Consider the following 20345-nt stretch of genomic DNA (forward strand, 5'->3'; position numbering starts at 1 on the left):
GACGTTTGCCCAGGTTCGCCTGGTGCACCAGTTGCGGCCCTATCTGGACCGGGACTCACTGCTCACAGTCATTCATGCCCTCATCACCTCGAGGCTCGACTACTGTAATGCTCTCTACATGGGGTTACCTTTTAAAGAGTGTTCGGAAACTTCAGATCGTACAGAATGCAGCTGCAAGAGCAATCATGGGCTTCCCAAGGTATGCCCATGTTATACCAACACACCGCAGTCTGCATTGGTTGCCAATCAATTTCCGGTCACAATTCAAAGTGTTGGTTATGACCTATAAAGCCCTTCATGCCATCGGACTAGAATATCTCCGGGACCGCCTTCTGACGCACGAATCCCAGCGACCGATTAGGTCCCACAGAGATGGCCTTCTCCGGGTTCCGTCGACTAAACAATGTAGTTTGGCGGGTCCCAGGGGAAGAGCCTTCTCTGTGGCGGCCCCGACCCTCTGGAACTAGCTTCCCTCTGAGATTAGAACTGCCCCCACCCTCCTTGCCTTTCGTAAACTCCTTAAAATCCATCTCTGCCGTCAGGCATGGGGGAATTGAGACATCTCCCCCGGGCCTATACAATTCATGTATGGTATGTTTGTGTGTATGTCTGCTTTAATAATGTGTTTTTTTAATGTTTTTAAATTATTAGATTTGTCTTGAATTATTTTATTGTTGTTGTGAGCCACCTTGAGTCTATGGAGAGGGGTGGCATACAAATCTAAATCAATCAATCAATCAATCAATCATTGCTGAACCTTTTTGACACCACTGCAGCAGAAACCAGAAGAGAAGTTCCCTGATGAGCACACCTGGGCGTGCCAAAACCCAGAAGAGCAATTCCTCAGCACACGTGTGAACTGGGAAGCTGACCTTCTGGTTTCTGGTACACGCATGTGTGCCAGTCACCCAGTCTCTCTGGTGTGCATGCATATGGGAGGTTCAGCTGGCCAGCATGCATGTATGCACTGGAAATCAGAAGCTCAGCTTCCTGGCACGTACATGCACGCTAGGGAGCTGCTCTTCCAGTTTCTGGTGCTCCCGCACATGTGACTGCGGGACCGAAACCTGGAAGAGCAACTGTTGGCATATCCAGAGATGGCTCTGTGCCACTTCTGGCATACGTGCCACATGTTCACCATCACTGTACTAGTCCATTCTGTTCTCCTGGCAAATGCTTGTTGCTCTTTCAGCCCAAGTGATGGTGAGTCTTGGCTCTATCTCTAAGGTCCACTCTGAGTACCACACTGCTCCAGAACACTATGAGAAATTGAAGAGGGACAGAATCTCCATTGCCTCAGAGCTGTTTCATTTATTCCATCTGAAGAGCTGCCCAGACTCCTCTGAGAATTGGGTGGCATATAAATTCAGTTAATAAATATAAATGAATAAATAGAAACATATTGACTTTCATGTTGAACTGTAAGCAGGTGTATAAATAAACCAGTGGTATTTGTTTGAGATGCCAAATTTAACTCTTGGTAAATGGTAATTTCTCTCTTCCATGTAGTTCTATTTTGCAGATAAATATCATCTGCGTCTATCATTTTCCTGTTATTTTTGTACTATCTAATTGCTGGCAGTTTACTCCCACCCTTGTTCAATATTCTTTTTAGATAGTCAGCTGCCTAACGTGATGGCAGCATATCTTCAGTTCCAGTACAATATAAGCATATGACTGATCTGTCAAACTAGCAGTTACACTTACACAAGGTTTTTTAAAAAACATTAGAGTTGGAATTTCATGCACATTTTCCCTGCAATCTACTCCACTGCATAAATTATGCCTTCCAGAGTCATACATGGAAGCATAATCCCAAAAGTAAAAGTGATCAAAGCCTGCAACAGCTAGACAAAAAGCACTGTCTCATTTTAAGTCTAATTGATTAACACTAGGATGCCAAAAGAACTTCAAAGTGGAAATTACATCACAGATCCAGTTGAAACAGTTGGAGGCTGTTGTCTCCTTGGCAAAGAACAGTGATTGACCTATGTTGCTAGCACTCATCCTTCCAAAGTGCAGGCCATTTTAGCATTAAAGGCCTTACAGGGGATGTTTGGGTGATACTGTACATCTTGTTACTTACAATTATAAACACCAGAATCAGCTGGCACTTGTTTAGAATACTATACAGTGGTACCTCTACTTAAGAACTTTTCTAGATAAGAACCGGGTGTTCAAGATTTTTTTGCCTCTTCTTAAAAACCATTTTCTACTTAAGAACCCGAGCCCAGAAAAATTTCCCAGGAAATTTGAGAGTGGCACGAAGGCCCGGCCAGTTTCCTGCCATTCCCCCTTTAATCCTGGTCATCTTGGGCTTTTCTGGGCTGCCAGAGGAGCCTTTCGGTGGTGCTTAAGGAGGCTTTGGCAGTCCAAAGCGAACAAAACATTTTCCTTTCTCTGGGCACTTGGAGAGGGAATAAACCTCTGCCAGTGCCCAGAGAAAAGAAACGCTCCCTTAGCTCTGGGCAGGTGTTTAATCGAGTATTGTTCGTTACTAGTTGGTTGAGTCCTAGATTGGTAACAGCGTTGTATAAGGTTGTATGGATGGGTTCAGTCATGCATTCGTTTAAAGTCCAGTTAATGAGGTAGATTGAGGTACGGTAGTTCTCGGCAAGCTTGTTCGACCCACAAATAGGTAAACATGCTTGTATCCAAAGTTTCTCTTTGTTCAAGTAGACACAAAATATTTTTATTAAAAGTTACATATTTAATGCATTTGAAACCAGGCTCAGAAGAGATGGGAAACAAAAAAGCTAAAAATCTCAAGTAGATGAAGTTAGAGCACTGGTCCACCTTGTAGTTCAATTATATTTGCCATCATTGATATCTGTCTTAGGGTTCAGACTTTTCTAGCCCTACTTACAAGGAGAGGACATTTTATCCAAAGAACTGTTCCATAATTACATTTCTCTTACCTATTACAATTTGTATCAGGAATCTCCTTAGACACAAAGGAATTTTATCAGAGACCACAGTTGGTAGGTATCTTGGGAAATCATTTGGTACCTCACACTTCTCAGTGCAGAATCACTAAAGGAGGATATTTTATTTATTTATTTGTTTGTTTGTTTGTTCATTGGTTTTATATGCCGCCCCTCTCCAAGGACTAAGTTGTTCAATTCTTTATGTAACCATTGAAATCAACAAAAACCAGCCAGCTTTAATTTTGCAAATTGGACTAAATCTAAAGATTAATGTCTGAAATGGGATGAGTAACCTATGCCCACTCCACTCCCATAGATATTATCCCCACAGCATTCCAGTAAATCTCTCTCCCCCCCGCCTCCCCGCCCCCGATTGATATAGAGCAAACATTGGATTCTGAAAAGTCTTTTATCAATTGGCCATTTTATTGACTGTTTCTCCAGAGCACATTATGAAATAAAATCCTTCAGTTATATAGTTAGGTTACTATTATTAATTTCCCTTTTTTCCCCCTGGAGACCCTTAAAACCATTTTATGTTGACCTGCTAGATTGCTAGCCTACAACACAGTGCAAAAAATTAGATATGAAAATATCCGTGACTCTGCAACAAGTGGCAGAGTGTTAATGTGCTGAATTCACCGAAGAAATTGCCCTAGGAAAGCAGTGTGGACCAGCATCGTAGTCCAAAGGAATCCAAACCATGACCAAATGGCAAAATGAGGCTGTTGTCCAAATTATAACACACACAAGGAATAGATGTGAGAGAAACTGATCTGAAACAAGGCTTTCGTTACAAAATTCCTGGTCTGGCTATTCTTTGAGTGTAACAGAAAACAACAATTCACATTGATAATGTGTCCAAATATAGTCAGGCCAATATTTTACCATTAACATATCAATATAAAACAGCCTATAAAGACAGCTCAAGACACCAGTTTCTCCAGGTAAGACTGAGTGATTCATACATGTTAAACTGCCCAATGGATTGGTTTGTCGGATATGCCAAATAAACTGTATGACAAACACACTGGTATCCAACTTTTCTTAAGGGAGCAATCTAAGACATTTTCACGAGAGGCCAGCAAATACAGGAAAGGTTCCATTCATGTAACATCACATGATAGGACATGGGCAAAATTTCCTGGACCATTTGTTGGTAGATGGTTTGGATGCATTTAAGAAACTGCCCACCACACTCTTTTAATCCATCTGAAGAGTGACAGGTCTGACGTCCTGTTTTAACAAGGACCTGTTTTTTGCTCTTTCACCAATATCAGTATAAAGACAATACAGTATGGATGGTAAATGAATAAAATAATAAGGAGAAGAAAAATGGTTCAGTTTTAAATGAATGGAAAACCAAAAAAGTGTAGGCATTAGAATTGTATGAGAAAAATGAACTTCCTGGCTCACCCACAGCAGTCAAATGGTTTTTATCAAACAACATGTCATTGGTGAAGATCAGAACTGCAGATTATGATTGAGTAGAAAGGTAAGCAAAGTTAAGCCCTCCTTTTGGGTCAACTCAAGACTTCAACAGTTTTCACGTCCAGGCAACATGATCCAAGGGCCAAAGGCAATTACAAATCTGAAGTCTAACTCAATGCTTCTGGAGAAGCCCCACTGCTCTCTGCTGTAGGCAAATCAATGAAGGAAATGGTACTATATCAAAACCAACTGACATTAGAGAACAGGATTTCATAACATATTGCAATATTCATAACATATTGCATATTTCCTTTTGATTCCAGAAAAAGAATTTGGTATAGAAACTATTCAAGCTCTGGTCATTTTGAGATGTTAAGTACTGTAACCTGTATATATATGGTATTAACAGGATGGCCAAACTTTGCTTACCAACAGTTCTGCCACAAGCACAAGGGAAATGGCTCCACAAACAAGCTGCCATTGAGAATGCATAGCCTGATATACAGTATTTATCCAAAATGCAAGGCTTCTTTTTTTTTTGTATCTTCAAATTCAAGTCTGGTGTGTACAAGTCATTGAAAAAGGCACAGTTTTGTTTATCATATGTATAAAAAACAGTTCCAGCAAAATTATTGAAATACAATTCAACATAACACAAGGCCTTCATTTTCACAAGTTATTACATTTGTTGTTTTTGGGGGAAAATACAGATATATAAAAAGTCATATTCTAGCCACAAAACACACATTGTTTGAAAAGCAACAAATTCTAATAGTTCCAGGCAAGTAATAAAACAAGCTATATAAATATAGAGGGGAAAGGGTCAGGCTTAAAGTTGTGTGTAAAAATTCCTTTCACCATAGCATAATTTCCAATGTTAAAAACTGACAAGCACATATTTCTTTTTCCCTATCACTAGCAAATTAAGACAGCAACTATACCTCTCAATTAGAAGTCCTAACTTCAAATTCTTGCTAAATCAGGAATACGGAAATAAATGTGGCCTTTATTTTAAAATTCCTAAAAGTAGACATGAGAATACAATAGTTTGTGTGTGGGGGAAAAAGATGAAGTTGGCTAAGAGTCACTTGCTGGTACAGTACATTATTTCATCTAATCAATTTAAAATCCAAGCCAAACTTGAAGGAAGTTCCTGAGGTTTTTTGGGGTGTGGGGTGTGTGGAATACAATGATGGTGCTGTGAATCTGACAGATGAAAAGTCCTGAGTGACTACTAAAACAAGAAACTGAACAATAGCATTCAAGATTCAAATCACAGAAATTTAATAGAGAAACATCTCTCCTGAATCCTGGAAGCCAAACTGCAAATAAATGACATACAAAATGTGGGGACAGCTAGAAAACAAACAAAAAGCTACTGAATTTTGCCATCTGTGGTTTTAAATTGCTTGTAAATTCTTTGGCCTCTTCTTTTGAGATATTTGACAATTAGTGTCTGTATAAAAGCATGAATCTTTTTTAAAGGAGAAGTTAGTTAAACTTAAGTGAGGAATACACAATTACAGGGACAAATTTAGGTTGCCTAGGAAACAATAGCCAGAAGAATTTCAGATTTCTCCTTACGCAATGATCCATATCTTTTATAGAATATATTTCTGTAGTGTGTTTTGAGAAGACAGCTGTGAATTGCAGTAACAAATATAACTTTCATCAATCTGATATAGATTGAATCTAATGGACTGAAATTGGCAGATTATGCTTGTAAATCAGTTCAAAATTGGACATGCAGCTTTTGGTCTAACCTCAATAAATAAAACCTAAAGGAATTCAAACAAATCAGGGCAGCAGAGTTATGCATTTCAGCCCTATTAACCTCAACAAGGTTACAGAATCTTTGATTAAATGTTATGTTGTAAAATAGTTACTAAGCAATATTACATTGTTTTGAGTAATTGACTTTAGACCAATGCACCAAGAAAAATTACTCTCTAGCTTTGTTGACAATAAGAAGGAATGTTTCGTTTTATTTGCTCTTTGCCACAGGGATAATCTTTGTATTTTCATAGCATTTCCTTTTTCTATGGAGATTTCAGTTTAGCCTGAAACCATAAAAACTGAACAGCTTTATATATTCAATATATAGCCATCTTGGGACGGGACTTCAAATTGCAAGTCTGAAACTTGAAACATCTGGCCTAATTTTGGAACTTTCTTACTTCTTCCTCCCTTTTCCATTTTTGTAGGTTTTTGGCTGGTTTGAGAGTTCTAGAAAATGTTGGGTTAAATTTCAATGGACCTTAACTATTATTAAGTAATAGATATTGGATTCCATCCCACCACCCAAATAGCTTAGCACTGCTTTTTCTGAAAAATTTACTCCTTTCCTTCAAAGTAGCCTTTCCCAAACTGAATACTAGGTATATTGGACCACAATTCCCATCATTTAATTATACAAGAATGGGATGACTGGAACACATACTCAAAACCTGGTCCGCACTGATCTTCATTTGTAGGTCTATTACATTCTACAAAATACTTCAATTGCACAGAAAACTGGTAAACCAGAGATTTTGAAAGCTATGTAAAAAGGTATTAAGTTACACATTTTTCCCTCTTCACCTTCCTTCTACTGCTACATAGAAAATAAATTCCATATTAGGAATATAATGCCATTCAGGCCACCTGTAATTTGATGGTTATGTTAATATTTTAAAAGACAATCTACAGTATACACAGATAATTGCAAGTGACCCTGAGAAACTCTGTAACTACAGGATGGCTGAAAGAGGCCTTATAACTTGGCTGTAAATACTAATATAAAAAACAAACAAACCCATCCATACCTAATAAAATTTGCAAAAGTCTGACAAGGTAGGCAGAGGCACAATCTCACAAACATTACTACACACACTTATGTTTACCTGCTACAAACAAAACATTGCAAAGGCATTTTGTGACACTGAAATCAAAGTGGTTTTCAACTGAATTGTAACACTCAAGTGATTGTGTAAAAACAACACACGAGCATCCTAAGACAGTTCTCACCTTCATTGTCTCACAATAGTTAACAAATATTATTTCTGGGGAGAAAAATGCAAAACACTCTCAGTAATTATACTGACGCTGGCAAGGCTGGTGAACAAAATATCCGCTGTTCTTGAGTTGCCGGGTGTAGGGATCCCTGGTGAGATTTTGGCGACGGAGACAGTTTCTGTTCAGGGATTGTCTTTCGCTGAACTCTTTTATCCACTGGGAAGGACGAAAACTCTTGGTATTTTGTTCAAGAAAAGTTGAGTGAGCAGCAAGTGCAGCAATGTAGCATTGAACGTGTTGGCCCATTTTGCTTTGGGCTTCGGATCTAAAATTCCAAGCACAAGGATGGGACTGATGGCATTGGCTATAGAGCGAGGATTCAGGCACATGGCAAAGAGTTTTCATAGGTAGCCACAAGGAATCGTAAACTAATCAATCACATTCTAATTTGCAAATACAGTGGTACCTCTACTTACAAACTTAATTCGTTCCGTGACTGGGTTCTTAAGTAGAAAAGTTTGTAAGAAGAAGCAACTTCCTATGGAAAATCAATGTAAAAGCAAATAATGTGTGCGATTGGGGAAACCACAGGAGGGTGGAGGCCGTTTCCTTCCAGCAGATTCCTAGAGAGGCCCCATGAAGGCTTCTCCTCGCCTTTTCCAGCCCTGTTTCCTCCCAGGAGATTCCTAGAGAGGCCCCACGGAGGCTTCTCCCTGCCTTTTCCGGCCCTGTTTCCTCCCAGGAGATTCCTAGAGAGGCCCCATGGACGCTTCTCCCTGCCTTTTCCGGCCTTGTTTCCTCCCAGGAGATTCCTAGAGAGGCCCCACGGAGGCTTCTCCCTGCCTTTTCCGGCCCTGTTTCCTCCCAGGAGATTCCTAAAGAGGCCCCATGGAGGCTTCTCCCTGCCCTTTCCGGCCCTGTTTCCTCTCAGGAGATTCCTAGAGAGGCCCCACGGAGGTTTCTCCCTGCCTTTTCTGGTTACAGTTTCAGAGGCTCGGGTTTGTAAGTGGAAAATGATTCTTGAGATGAGGCAAAAAAATCTTGAACACCTGTTTCTTATCTAGAAAAGTTCTTAAGTAGAGGCATTCTTAGGTAGAGGTACCACTGTATGTGAGCCTAACCAATGCACAAGCAATTCTTGAGCTCTGACCATAATTGAGTCATCATGGTCATAAATTGAATCGTCCACATAACCAATCTAATTTTATGACTTTTTTCCACAATGGTTGTTAAGCAAACCAGTGGTTTGCTATGGCCTGTTTTGCTGAAAACCAAAAGTAAGTGCAATAGTTGACAAAACCTTCATAAAGCCTAGTCACACTTTTGCAGAACACTGCAAACAGCCATAAATATTATCTGATTGCTGAGCATCCAAAGTGCAGTAATATGACTGGATTCAGAGGGAGGAGGGATTGGCCATCAAAACTTTGATTGCAGTTGTAAGTAGGCCCAGGAAGGTTCATCATAACTTAGAATGGTTGCTAAGTAAGCAGTTGTAAGTTGAGGGCTATCTGTAGTTACTTGTTGGCTCACTGTGCAAACATGTGCAGTTAACCTGGTTAATTGTTTGTTAACTGCCTCGGTGGTGCAGTAGTTAGAATGCAGTACTGCAAGCTACTTCTGCTGATCACCGGCTGCCAGCAGTTTGGCAGATCGAATCTCAGTAGGCTTAAGGTTGACTCAGCCTTTCATCTTTCCAAGGTCGGTGAAATGAGAGCCCAGATTGGTGGGAGCAATATGCTTACTTTCTGTATAACGCTTAGAGGTTGGTAAAGCACTGTTAAGTAGTATATAATTCTAAATGCTAATGCTAATTCCACAAATTGGTGATCATGAACCTACGGCACGGGTGCCACAGGTGGCACGCAGAGCCATATCGGCTGGCACGTAAGCCGTTGCCCTAGCTCAACTCCAACTTGCATGTATGCGCCCCCAATGCGTGCACACACGAGATTTGGCTTCTGTGCATGCGCAGAAACTGAAATCTAATGTGAGGAGGCTCTTGCACACAAGATTTTGCTGATTTTTCAGCGGCTTTTTGCTTTTGCGCATGCGCGGAAGCAAAGAAATTACCGAAAATCATCGAAACCTTGTATGCAAGAGCGTCCACACGAGATTTCGCTTACTGAACATGTGCAGAAGCCAAATGTCGCGCCAATGGGTGTGCACTCGCTGGGTGCCCATGCGCCCGCGACAATCCCGGAGGGTGTAACGGTAGCAGCTGGTAAGTGGAACCTCTGTCTGATCTGTTTCAATGCTTTTCTCGCCCGCTCCTGTTATTTGTTTACAAGCAAGCAATGACAAAGGCATTGATATCAGAGCTCAAAGAAGAGGAGAAATGAAGGACAGTGGTGAAGGGGCAGAGTTGGGGGAACAAGGAGAAAAGCATTCTACCCATAGCATCATTCACAGCACTCGTAGTAATTTTCAATGCTGTCTTAATGTAATTTTCCCATTTTTTTTCACCTCTACAATTTGCCTGAATCGAAGAATAGAGAACATACCTATGATTGCTTTCATCGTGGGACTCCACTTCCTCCTCCTCTTCCTCCTCCTCTTCTTTTCCATCACAATTGTTCTTGTTGAGGTTGTGACAGGTATTATGGATTGCATATACAGACATGCTGGGATGTTCAATGAGCAGATTTTCCAGTGGGCTGGTTTCTACTTTGAGGGTGGTTAAACCACCTGCTGTAAAACACGGAGGGGGAGTGATGAACCAGCTTTCTTCCATGGGGCACGGGTCTAATTGGATGAAACAGGATTCACTGGCATCTGCCAAGCAGTCCAAGGAATCCGGCAGACAAGAGAAGATGGGCGAGTGGTCATCAGGAGGTGGTTTGCATAGGTCATCCACTTCCTCCTCCTCGTCTTCATCAACCGTAGAAAAGTTTGAACAGGAATCTATCAGGAATTAAAAACAGGATTTGAGAAATACAAGAGATGATCAAAGTAGCTGGAGATTAGATTTCTTTCTTTCTTTCTTTCTCTCCCTCTCTCTCATTCATTCATATAAGCCGCCCATCTCCTAATGGGCTCAGGGTGGCATACACCAGTAATAAAAAATACAAAATTTAAAACCCCAATATTAAAAGCATTCATACATCTCTCATTCCTTACTACTGGCCAGAGAAGAGTGTTATCGCTCAACAGCCCCAGGCTGCCGGCAAAGCCATGTTTTTAAAACCTTTTGGAAGGCCAGGGGGTAGGGGCCATGTAAATCTCTTGGGGGAGTTGATTCCAGAGAACCAGAGCTGCCACAGAGAAGGTCCTTCCCCAAGGCTCTGCCAGTCAGCATTGGTTGGCTGATGGGACCTGGAGAAGGCCCACACTGTAGCCTTTAATCGGTTGCTGGATATTCTAGAGCAGGGGTGTGAAACTCAAGGCCCTAGGGCTGAATCCGCCCCTTCAGATGCTTAGATCTAGTCTGCGGGGCCACCATGGAAACAGCAAAGAACGAGCCAGCAGTGCCTCTGCCAGTGAAAACAGAACTCATGCTTAGATCTGGCCTGTGGAGGTCTGCAGGCGGCCCTCATGAGCTCCATTTTTGCTTGCAGAGGGTTGCAGGAGGCTATCATAGCTGAAAATGGAGCTCGCATGGGCCGTGGGCAACCCTCCCGAGCTCCATTTTTGCTGGCAGAAGATTGTAGGAAGCAGCTGCAGTCGAAAATGGAGATCAGGAGCCAGTTTTCGCAGTATCTGGGCCACCACAGGTCTTGACATGAGTGATGTCGAGCTGGCCATGCCCACCCTGGCTACGCTCACCCTAGCTCCTCGAGATCAAACACAACCCTGATGTGGCCCTCAATGAAATTGAGTTTGTTCTTTAGTTAGCTTTCTAGTAGCCAGGGACATTTAGATAAGTTGACAATATATATATAACAACTCGTATAGAGGGAATAGTTATGGAAGATCAATTTATAGGAACAACATATAAATTGTTTACAGGATTTACATATAGCTTTTCAACATCAAAACTAATCAAACAGATCACATTAAGTACTGTATATAAAACATTCCATCAAATTAAAAATAATACCTAATTAATTAAACTGACAATTAGTAGCTATATATTACATTTTATATGTATGTATGTACATAAAGAAAACAGGAATCACACTAACTTAGGTTTCAATACTTATAGGATTGAAAATACCATTTCCTGTAGCTACGAAGGTAGATGAGTATTATCTCCTATTATGGATAAGAAGGATTTTCACACCAATGTAAACATTTGAACCAAAAGCATGCAGTACCCATTTCCAAGCTACCCCTCTATCCTTATCAACTTCAGACAACATGACCTAAAGGATTGCTTTGGCCTCGCTGCCTATCAATCTGCTACCAAATTGGAGAAAGCAGCCCTTAAAAATGTATTCCTTTGTTCAGCAATAACTAAGCAAACTTGAACAGGCACAAGAAAGAATGAGGGATGGCCAGTTTTCTGCTAAAATCAATTGTTGAAACACAATGAGATTATGCTACTTCTGAAAAGGTGGGCTATACAGCTTGAAGTTATATTTCCCCCCTCACATCATCCATGTTTAGCCCAATATATTGCCTGCAATATAAAGAACTTTTTTATTTATTTATTCATTAATTCATTGGATTAATATGCCATCCCTCTCTGAGGTCTCGGTGCAGCTTACAACATATAAAAACAACATAATACAATAGTTAAATCTAATTGATTAAAAACTAAACGAACAATCTAAAATCCCAAGTTATGCTAAAAATCAGTCATACCTATTCAAACAACAACCGTACAAACATTCGTTCAGGGGGCAGAGATCTAATCACCCCAGGCCTGGCGGCATAAAGAGTCTTAAGACTCTTGCAAAAGGCGAGGAGGGTGGGGGCAGTGCAAATCTCAGAGGGGAGCTGATTCCAGAGGGCTGGGGCCCCCACAGAGAAGGCTCTTCCCCTAGGTCCTGCCAAACGACACTGTCTAGTTGACGGGACCTGTAGAAGGCTGACTCTATGGGACCTAACCAGTCGCTGGGACTCGTACGGCAGAAGGCAGTCCCACAAGTAATCCGGCCCAATGCCTTGTAGGGCTTTATAGATCATTACCAACATTTTGAATTGTGTCCGGAAACCGATCGGCAGCCCCATGTTTAAAATCTGCCATTTGGACAATTCTGTTTCAAAGATATCTTACCGATAAAGTCTACCAGAATCCACTCTTCCTCTTCTTCTTTCTCATTGAACTCTGGTTCTTGGCTGGGCAAATTACTGAGTTCTCCCAGCAACATATTATTCAGCCTCTGAAACATTACTAAGACGAAACAAGGTTCTGGCAGAGACTTGTCTGTGCCCACAAGATGAGGTACCGTTCCACAGCGTACCAAAGTTTAAGGGTGCAGGTAGATTAAATAAAGTGCATAATAACTTTATCAGCTGAGGCACCGGATGCAGAGAGACATGGTTTGTAAACAGTTGCTACAAAAACCTGCAGAAAAGACAATAAGAAAAGCATAACTTTAATGCTCCATGCAAAGCACAAAACACATAAGGCATCTGCATTCAATTAAACTTAGTTGAGCAGACCTGACTGATACATGCTTAGCTCATTGAGATTATGTGTTTGTATGTATACATAACCATGTTTAGCCAACACACACGTTTATGTGTTGTATATTCTTGACCACCTGAAAATGGCAAATTTCACCCTAGTTTTAATACACCATTGCCCATGATGATGATGATGATGATGATTATTATTATTATTATTATTATGATTTGTATGCCGCCCCTCTCCGAAGACTCGGGGCATGTTGTACATGTTGTGTTTAACATGGCATGGTATAACCAGCCAAGACTGCTGAAGAATTCTGAGTTAATAGTGGCATAGAGTGGCACAGAGTGGAGTAGAAGGGATGGGGATGGAATGGAATGGAATACTTTATTGGCCAAGTATGGTTGGACACTCAAGGAATTTGTCTTTAGTGCATATGCTCTCTGTACATAAAAGAAAAGGTACATTTGTCAGGAATCATGAGGTACAACACAATGATTGTCATAGGGGTCAAATAAGCAATTAGGAAACAATCAATATTAATATAAATTGTAAAGATACAAGCAACAAGTTAGTCATACAGTCATAAGTGGAAGGAGATGGGTGATAGGAACAATGAGATACCAGGATACCAGTTTGGAAGGTGTCACGACTCAACAAAGTTCCCTGAATCTATTTGGTGGTTTTTGGAGTTCTCATAAAATTAAAAACCAGAGAAATCTGCTACGTATGGGACTTTCACAGGGCAATGTAGCAAAGGAGACCTCTCCTTTTGCCATCAGCAATGTATTAATGTTACCAGATATCTCCTTTCCCATGTTGGCTGCCTTGAATATTGTATTCCCTAATCTGGTTGCCTCCACATAGGCACCAGTAATTTCCCAGAATTCTCAGCAATAGCCACCCTGGCTGGATCTTGGAAGTCCATTCATCTAAAACAGAGCAAAACTGGCTGGGGAATTCTCGGAGTGGAAATCCTCCAGGCTTAAAGTTGCCAAGATTGGAGACCCCTGATCTAAAACACCCAGGTTGGTCCAAACTATATTAAGCATAATGAGAACTGGTTCATTATGGTATTGGCTTAGTCCAGACTCACTAGGGTATTTCATGTATTGCATTCAATTTTATAATTTTTAATGAATGTTGCGACTCTATCATTAAATTTCAGCATCAAAAATCATGAACCTTTAGCAATGTGATTTACTATTTTATTTCTCCCCCAAGCATCTTCTAAAACCAACCAAAATAAAGAGAAAATAATAAACAATCTATCGTTGATAGCTTCAAAGGCTATATGGACAGTCAACTATGATTTATTACAACAAGCCAACATTAAGGTGATTGAGGTTTAATACAATGTGTAAATATACTGCTGATCTCCATTTATTCTGACCTTACAAAACAAAATTTTGTGTTTTGGAATCTTATTCCAAATCCTCAAACTTCCTGTTTTTTCTTTTTCTTTGATCATTTCTTTAAATATACTGAAATGTTTAAAGTTCCCTTTGTTTTTCACAACACACTTTTGCTCTTTGACGGTATCACTGCTTCCAGCAGGGGGCTCAGCATTGAAAAATATTTACGGTAAATTCTAGTGTTCTCATCTAGAAACCATTGACCCGGATCCTTCAGTTTTATTGCTTTGCATATCTGCAGAAGGATAAGGCAATTCAGAGTTGCAGTAGATTTATATTATTGGATTTAGAATTTATCCAAAAAGCAAATCCAGCATACCACATAGACATGGTTTACCATAGAAAGATTATTTAAAAGTTATTTACATAGGAAAAAAATATAAATCTGAATCTGGTTATATAGCTAAAACCAATCCAATCCAACCTTATCTTATTCTGAATGCAAATGTAATGCTCTAAAGGAGGTTTTTCCCCCATCTAAGCATCACCGCTGATTAAAATCTGAGAAGCTCATGTTGATGGAAGGCTGAGATTGCATCAGATAACATAAATTGGGTTTAGCCATGCCCACAGTGAAAATAAACAAACAGAACAGTTGCCCAATATTGGAGGCGCCTGTAGAAAAATACTTTTGAAACATAAATGGGTGGAAGTGGGAGGGAAAATTATTCTCTCCAAAGAATCAAAATGATTTCATAAGAATACATTTACTTAGGACAGTGGTTCTCAACCTGGAGGTCGGGATCCCTTTGGGGGTTAAAAGACCGTTTCACAGGGGTCGCCTAAGACCATGGGAAAAGACAAAGTTCCCATGGTGTTAGGAACTAAAGCTTCTACTCTGGTGCCTTGGAGCATATTTTTACAATCTGACCAATCAGGCGTTTACAATGGGGGTGTCCTTCTGACCTTCCTGCCAATCAGCTTGAAACTCTGTTGGGAGAATTTGCGCTAGACTTATGCTTGGGGGTCACTACAACATGAGGAACTGTTTTAAGGGGTCGCGGCATTAGAAAGGTTGAGAATACTGGTTTAGGATAATCCAGTATGCATTAATCTCTCTCTCTCTCTCTCTCGTGTGTGTGTGTGTGTGTTTGTGTGTGTGTGTTTTTCTCTCCCAACTCCAGGAAGTACTGCACCGAGACTGTTTTCTAAAGAAACAATGGAAGAAGTTCCCAAAACCTCCCATAAGGAGGAGGCCCATCTAAAAGTATGGTCAGTCCTTTGAAATTATCTTATGTAGTATTATTTTCATTCAAAATAGTAAATATTGTTGATTAAAACATAATTTCAAAGGTCATTCCAACAATAAAGATTTCCCACACCCACCCTTAGACGACAACAAAATAAAGAGAGCAGGAAATGTATTCATCTGTAAAAAAAACCCTGGAGACGCTTCCAATATATATCTACCAGGGGTGGGTTCCAATTACCTTCGCCACCAATATTTTCAAATTCAGTTTGCAGCCAGGGAAAGTGGGCTTTCAATAAGAGAATAGTTGTACTTCAGGGCTGAACTGTGGAGTCCTTCTTGTTTCCTGAGCTGGGTTGTTTTGTTGCAGATGCTTCATTACTCAATTACCTAACTTCCTCAGAGCACTGATGATGTTTGCAAGCTGGCTAATGAAAGTTAACAAGCAGGATAATGAAACGTCCTCAAGAAAACAACCAAGTTCAAAGAGCACCAAGGACTCCACAAAATGGGATTTGTAGTACTGCATACATGGGAATAACAAGTTGTCTGTAGCATGCATTTTAGGAACTTATTCCTTGCAGTATATGACTCCTACCCCACCCTCAAAGGAACTGCTTCTAATCAGATACAAACATACACACACACACACAAGAGGTTGTCCTTGACATATGACCACATTTGAGCCCAACATTCTTGTTGCTAAGTTAAATATCTGTTAAGTGAATATTGGCTCATTTTATGACCTTCTGTGCCACAGTTGCTAACTGAATTTCACCCCAGTTGTTAAGTGAATCACACAGTTGTTCTGTAAAGGAGAAATTCTCCACTGGCTTTGCTGATTAGGTTGCCAAAGGGGGAATCACACAACATTGCAACCATCATAAATATGAGTCCAGTTGCCAAGCATCCTAATTTTGATCAACATGACTATGAGGAATACCTCAATGGCCATAAATCACTTTTTTCCTCAGTGTGGTTGTAACTTTGAACTAAGTCAAGGACTTTTATGTGCAGGAGAAAGGGAGAGAGAGAGAGATCACCAAGTGGGTTGGATTTCCCTGCAAAGAAATAGAATAGAATAGAATAGAATTCTTTATTGGCCAAGTGTGATTGGACACACAAGGAATTTGTCTTGGTGCATATGCTCTCAGTGGGCATAAAAGAAAAAGATACAAGTCAAGAATCATGAGGTACAACACTTAATGATTGTCATAGGGGTCAAATAAGCAATGAAGAAACAATCAATATTAATAAAAAATTTAAGGATACAAGCAACTAGTTACAGTCATACAGTCATAGGGAGAGGAAATGTGTGATAGGGATGATTAGAAAAACTTAGTAGTAATAGTACTGCAGACTTAGTAAATAGTTTGACTGTTGAGGGAATTACAGTATTTGTTTAGCAGAAACGGAACAGAGTCTGGCCATCTGATTTGTTTTCAATTCAATTCAACTCAACTCTATTCTGTTTATTTATTTAGTAGTTACATAAAAAGTAACAATAAAAGAGGACAATGGGACAGAGACTGTAGGCACAGTGGTGCACTTATGCCTGCCCCTTAGAGACCTCTTAGAAAAGGGGAGAGGTCGACTGTAGACAATCTAAGGTTAAAGTTTTGGGGGTTTAGGGAAGAAACCACAGAGTCAGGGAGTGCATTTTGGGGCAATTTCTTTTCTTTATTCTAAGGTTTCAGGGGGGCAGTAACACAGGAACATGTAGCAAGGTCAGGATGGGGGATTTAAGGTTTCTCGTTAGCAGAAGAGGGATCAGCCCTCTTTCTTATTATTAAGCTTGCAACAGGAGAAGAGGTGATTCAATCTTTTTTAGAAGGCAGTGATTACTTCTTTAGGGCAGATGGCATTGGATCAGATTATTTACAGGACTGTCTTCTGCCGCATCTATCCCAGTGTCCGGCTAGGTCCCACAGAGTTGGCCTTCTCCAGGTCCCGTCAGCCAGGCAATTGCCATCTGGCGGGGCGTAGGGGAAGAGTCTTCTCTGTCACGGCCCCGGCCCTCCTCCCAGAGAGTCATAGTGCCCCCAGCCTTTAAGGTTTTAAAATTTTACCTCTGCTGACAAGCTTGGGATCACTGAGTTTTAACATTTATCCTGGCCAATGATTGAATGTATACTTCTCAAAAAAAAAGGGGGAATACTGTACTCAAAGAACACATCCTAGATCTCAATGTGGACCCCCATTTTAGAAATTCAGGATTAATTAATTAATTAGATTTTTATGCCACCCTTGACTGAGGCGAAGCTATTTCTCTGAAGCAATTGGAAACTATTCGGGTTTTCCCTCAGAAATGTGGACCCCCATTTTAGGATTAATTAATTAATTAATTGGATTTCTATGCCGCCCTTGACTGAGGTAAAGCTATTTCTCTGAAGCAATGGAAACCATTCAGGTTTTCCCTCAGAAATGTGCACCCCCATTTTAGAATTTCAGGATTAATTAATTAATTAATTAGATTTCTATGCCGCCCTTGACTGAGGCGAAGCTATTTCTCTGAAGTAATTGGAAACCTTTCGGGTTTTCCCTCAGAAATGTGGACCCGCATTTTAGAGTTTCAGGATTAATTAATAAAACAAGCAAACAAATAAATATTTCTTTAAGGCAGCAGGTATTGTGAAGAAGAGGGGGATGGACCAAGTGGTTTTGTTCCATTTGTTTTGTTCGCCAGCTAACTCCTCCCTGGCAACGGAGCCCGGGGAGGGTTAGTCAAACCTTGAGCGCCAAGAAAGTGCCCAGAAGTAGTTAAAGGAAGGAAGAAAGGGTCTGAAGGGGGGGGGGGGAGCCATTTCTCGCTCGTGTTGAAACAAAACAGGATATGCAAACGAAGAGGGCGACCCGGCCCTTCCCCAGCCCCCTCGGGCGGGGCCGAGCCCTTCCCGCTCCTCCTCTTTCCATCTCGCCAGGAGGCGGCGAAAGGCAAACGCAACTCCCGCGGCAGGTTGCAAAAAAAAAAAAAAAAAACCCTAGACAGAGAAAAGGGAAGAATGGGAAGTTCTTTAAAAAGTGAGAGGATCGAGGCCTGCCGCCACCGGCGCGAGGCAGAATCCCGTCGCTTTGCCCGGCTTTGGGTGGGCAAGAGCCGCGTCACTCCGATGATCGCAAACTGGCGGGGGGAATCACTATAAGGCTGGGGCATGTTCGCTCCGGAGGCCTGGCTGAATGGGATGGGGGCCCTCCGCTTCGATTTCTCGCGAGTTGACAAAGGAAGTCCTTTCAAGTTTTGGAGCGAAACCACGTTTGGGTTCTGTTGTGATTCCCTTCCTTCGGTTACAGCCAGTTTTATAACGAGCCAAATCCCAACTCCGAAACTTGAACCCGCCGGTCCGTTTTCGGGAGAAGTAGGATTTCCCGCCGGGCATGCTTATACAGTATATACATGCAGAATAAAGCGCGTCGGGATCGCTCTCCCAGTGAATTTGCGCACTTAAACCGGGGAGTCTCCACAACCTTGGCAACATTAAGCCTGGTAGGACTTCGACTCCCTCCCAGAATTCCCCAGGCAACTTCGCTGGCTCTTGACTGAGGGGAAGCTATTTCTCTGAAGCCATTGGAAACCATTCGGGTTTTTCCTCAGAAATGTGGACCCCCCCTCCCCCATTTTAAGAGTTTCAGGAACATGGAGAGATACTTCGCTGGCTGGGGAATTCTGGGAGTTGAAATATTCCAAGGCTTAACGTCGCCAAGGTTGGAGACCCCTGACTTTGAAAGGGCAAAATCTCCCCCTCACGTCAATCGTCTCAACTCGTTTTTGCTCCGGGAAGCCCCCTCCCCCATTTAATATTATTAATAATAATTAGATTTGTATGTCAATCGAGACCCACCCCATCCAGTTAAGAGCAAATTTGAAAAACTTTTAATAAAAATCAGGCAGGCACTTTTCCCTTTCCCCTCCTTCCCTCGAACTCTAAACGGATCATCCTTTAAAAAGCCTGTGAAATCCGCTTCGCCTACTTGCGGGGCAGCCCCCACAGAAAATCACCGCAGGGCGATCGGATTAGCGGACTGCATTTGAATCGCCTCTCTCCGGATGTCCACCGACCAAGTCTGCCCGCCTGCCGTTCTTCCCTCCGAGGGAACGCGCGCAAAGGACGCGCGGTGCTGCGGGGAGGCGACCTCCGAGAGACCTGCGCCACAAGTGGTCGCGCCGTGCCGCGCTAGAGCTCCGCCGAGAGGTTTTTTTTTCCTCGGGACGCGGCTCTTGGAAGGGGAAAAGTTGGAGGGGTCGCGGGGGCGCCGTCTGTGTTTCTCTCGGTGTGTGTGAATAGAAGAGGAACTACTTTTATTGCAGCATTACTGCCTTCGCCACCACCGATCCCGCTTGTTTACAGCTTCGCAGAAGTGTGTGTGTGTGGAAGGGGGGGAAATCGATGGACTCCTTCCTCGTCCACGGAAAGGATGGAAGTCGATCCGCTGCGCCCCACCTAAAGGCGGCGGCGATGAGAATCCCCTTCGCACCCCCCCCCCCCATCTCCTTCCCCGGTTCGGATCTTTAAAATTACCCTCCGGGCGCGACCGATCCGTCCAGGCGGAACATGCCCGGGCGGATCGCGAGCCAGAGCACCCAGCGCGCATGGGGTGGGGGGGAATGTTGGGGCTGAGTCGCTTTGGCCCCCTCCATCCAAGCGGCCCGGTGCAAAAGGGTTGCGATCGCACTCACCCGTCCTTTGCGAACGAAGGCTGGACGGTGGTGGAGGTAGGTTGGCAGGCAGGGCGGCGGTTCCTTCCAAGGCTCCCTGTTGCGCCTCGGCTCCCCGGCTGAGTCTTTTGTTGTTATAGAATCCAGCAAACAGCTGATCGGAGGGGCCGTCTCCCCCCCTTTGGCCCCGCCCCGTCTCTGCTCCCCCCCTCCACTT

The 20345-nt window shown here is 42.1% G+C and overlaps 1 protein-coding gene across 1 annotated transcript; it reads right to left on the bottom strand.

Annotated features, from left to right (window-relative positions):
- Positions 1–3334: 3334 nt before the first annotated feature.
- TP53INP1 (tumor protein p53 inducible nuclear protein 1) lies at positions 3335–20273 on the bottom strand. Its single transcript, XM_070748042.1, has 4 exons — positions 20150–20273; positions 12514–12804; positions 9857–10256; positions 3335–7677 (listed from the first exon to the last, which is right to left on the bottom strand). The coding sequence occupies exons 2-4, from the start codon at positions 12626–12628 to the stop codon at positions 7425–7427; spliced, it is 768 nt and encodes a 255-aa protein (XP_070604143.1). The 5' UTR covers positions 12629–12804; positions 20150–20273; the 3' UTR covers positions 3335–7424.
- Between the last annotated feature and the right edge of the window lie 72 nt (positions 20274–20345).

The sequence above is a fragment of the Erythrolamprus reginae genome, chromosome 3 (assembly GCF_031021105.1).
Source record: "Erythrolamprus reginae isolate rEryReg1 chromosome 3, rEryReg1.hap1, whole genome shotgun sequence".
Lineage (NCBI taxonomy): Eukaryota > Metazoa > Chordata > Lepidosauria > Squamata > Dipsadidae > Erythrolamprus > Erythrolamprus reginae.